This window comes from Cupressus sempervirens, chromosome 2, assembly GCF_028749045.1.
Source record: "Cupressus sempervirens isolate cs-2001-9-10 chromosome 2, ASM2874904v1, whole genome shotgun sequence".
Taxonomy (NCBI): domain Eukaryota; kingdom Viridiplantae; phylum Streptophyta; class Pinopsida; order Cupressales; family Cupressaceae; genus Cupressus; species Cupressus sempervirens.
The window spans coordinates 261,037,592-261,039,915 of NC_143119.1; the positions used below are offsets into that span (position 1 = coordinate 261,037,592).

General features: G+C 47.1%; 1 protein-coding gene across 1 annotated transcript; it reads right to left on the reverse strand.

The window, feature by feature from the left end:
- Window positions 1-244: 244 nt before the first annotated feature.
- LOC149572048 (berberine bridge enzyme-like D-1) lies at window positions 245-2,117 on the reverse strand. The gene is made up of 2 exons (XM_089810422.1): window positions 1,400-2,117; window positions 245-1,340 (listed from the first exon to the last, which is right to left on the reverse strand). Exons 1-2 carry the CDS (start codon window positions 2,075-2,077, stop codon window positions 429-431), a joined length of 1,590 nt encoding a protein of 529 aa, XP_089666548.1. The 5' UTR covers window positions 2,078-2,117; the 3' UTR covers window positions 245-428.
- Between the last annotated feature and the right edge of the window lie 207 nt (window positions 2,118-2,324).

Consider the following 2,324-nt stretch of genomic DNA (forward strand, 5'->3'; position numbering starts at 1 on the left):
GCAGGCAGTATTATGTTGGGGATCTCTTGGTTTTGGGTTTGAATTTAACCCTATGATGATTTCGGCTTTAAAAAAATGGGCGAGGGGAGGTGGGTGTGTGTGGGGTGAAGCAATAATAGAAGCACGAGTGAGTAGAATGTGGCCTTTTAAAAAGAGATTTCCAATTAATATTATAGACATCACTTTTCTATTTGTGCCTTTGATAGTTTGGATTTGTATGTCATACTTTGGATTCTTTCCGTAGTTGAACGCAAATGAAGACTTGATTTTATTCTATTAAGTATTACACGTTCTATGACTGTTGCACCAGACATTCACTATTCCTGCTAGAGAAATAGTAGTGTCGGGGGCGTTTATTAATGAAAATAATTCCTTAGCGGCAGAGTTTTTGTGAACTTTTATGAAGATGATTATGAAAAGCAATAAATCTAACCGAGAGTGAGCGGTGGAATGCTCTGAGCATTCTTGAAAACGTTGGTGGGATCGAATTTTGTCTTGACACGCACCAGCCTGAAGAAATTCCCACCAAAGTACTTTTCGCCCCACGACTTTGCCCGTTCCACGGTGGAGGTTCCATTGCCATCCGCGTGACCCAGATCAAGGTCTACGTAGTTGACATAAGCAGCTCTAGGAGATTTGGAGACGTAAGGAGTCATGTACTCGTAATACATTCGCATCCAATTCACGGACTCCGCATCTTCGCTAGGCTCGTCCCAGTTGAGTATATACTGAATTTCGTATAGATTTCCCGCTCGGTGGGGAAAGGGAATCCGAGTGGATGGTATTCGATTCATTACGCCTCCCATGGGAGCCAATACAAGACTGCTATCGGGCTTCTGCTCCATAATCTTCCATGCTCCTTGTAGGGCCGATGCAGGAATTGGGCTCTTCACATAATCTGACTTCTTGAAATACCTCTTGGTTGCAAGATATCTGTTGCGAAGATCAGCAGAATATCCGTTGGCAACGGCAGTGTAGATGACAGAACCGATCCAGTCCGTCTCGTTGCAATCGGCAGCGACCATCCCCATTTCCGGGAAGATCTCGTTCACAAGCTTGAGAAGCTGAGGTAAGCGACCCAAGTACATCCCGTTAAAGGTGAGGCTGACGGGACTCCCTCCGAAGACAAAGACGCGGATGTACAAATCCTCCGGAGCAGAGGCCGCAACAGTCTGCCATCGGTTTACGAGCCGCGTGACGTTGTAGCTCCCTGTCCTGTTGAAGTTGAAGACAGTAATTACGGGAGGCACTTTGACGAGCCTGATCTGCCACGCCACAACTACTCCCCAGCTCCCTCCGCGGCCTCGGATCAAAATTGGAATAGATTTATTCCAATTTTTCTATTACCGTTTTTCTATTTCAGGTTAATTTCAACAATTCCAGGTTAATTCCAGCGAACAAACGAGCCCTTTCTGTCCAGCAGTTCGCCCTTGGCGTCCACAAGGAGTGCGTTTATAACGTGATCTGCAGAGACGCCATATTTCCTCGCGAGTAGCCCAAGCCCACCTCCGCTCAAAGACCCTCCCACGCCTACTGTGGGACACACTCCCGCAGGGAAACCGTAGCGCGAGGTCTTGTTGGCAATGGCGGAGTAGAGTTGGCCGAATGTTGTACCGGACTCCACCCATGCAGTTTTGGATTTCATATCCACCTCGACTCTTTCAAGTCTCATGACATCGATGATGACGAAATTGGGGGACAGAGAAGTAGATGAGAGGCCCTCGTAGCTGTGACCTCCACTGCGCACCACTATCTGCCACCCGTGTCGCGTGGAACACCGCACGGACTTGTGCAGCTGGTCTCTGCTCTCCGGGACTATCACAGCGTACGGCTTCGCGACGCTTTCTTCCGCATAGCACAGATTCTGCAGAGAGAATTCGAGCAGAGAGTAGTAATCTCCAGATGAGCTTTTGAACGTCACATTTTCGATACCGTTTCCAGACAGACATGAGGTGAGTGCGAGTACGGTTGCATTTTGTGACGAATATGCCACAACTGCATCTCTCCCTCCCAATGTTACCCCCCATAACAATACGATCAAACTAAACATTCTCATCATATAACTCCAGACAGCCATTACAATGTTCCGAAACTGATAGTTTCAGTTGCAATGTTCTTTACAGCCGATCTTGGCACTAATTTACACCCATGAGCGCGAAGGAATATGCATTTCGTATTCAAAATATTCCAGTCCGCCAAAAAATCCTTCTAGAGCCTGAGGAAGTTTCCGCTTGCGACTATACATGGACGACTTTACTGAGAACGTGGGGAAACAGCTTTCTTATTAGAATTCTCATGTCCGTAGTAAAATCCCATTGGTGACC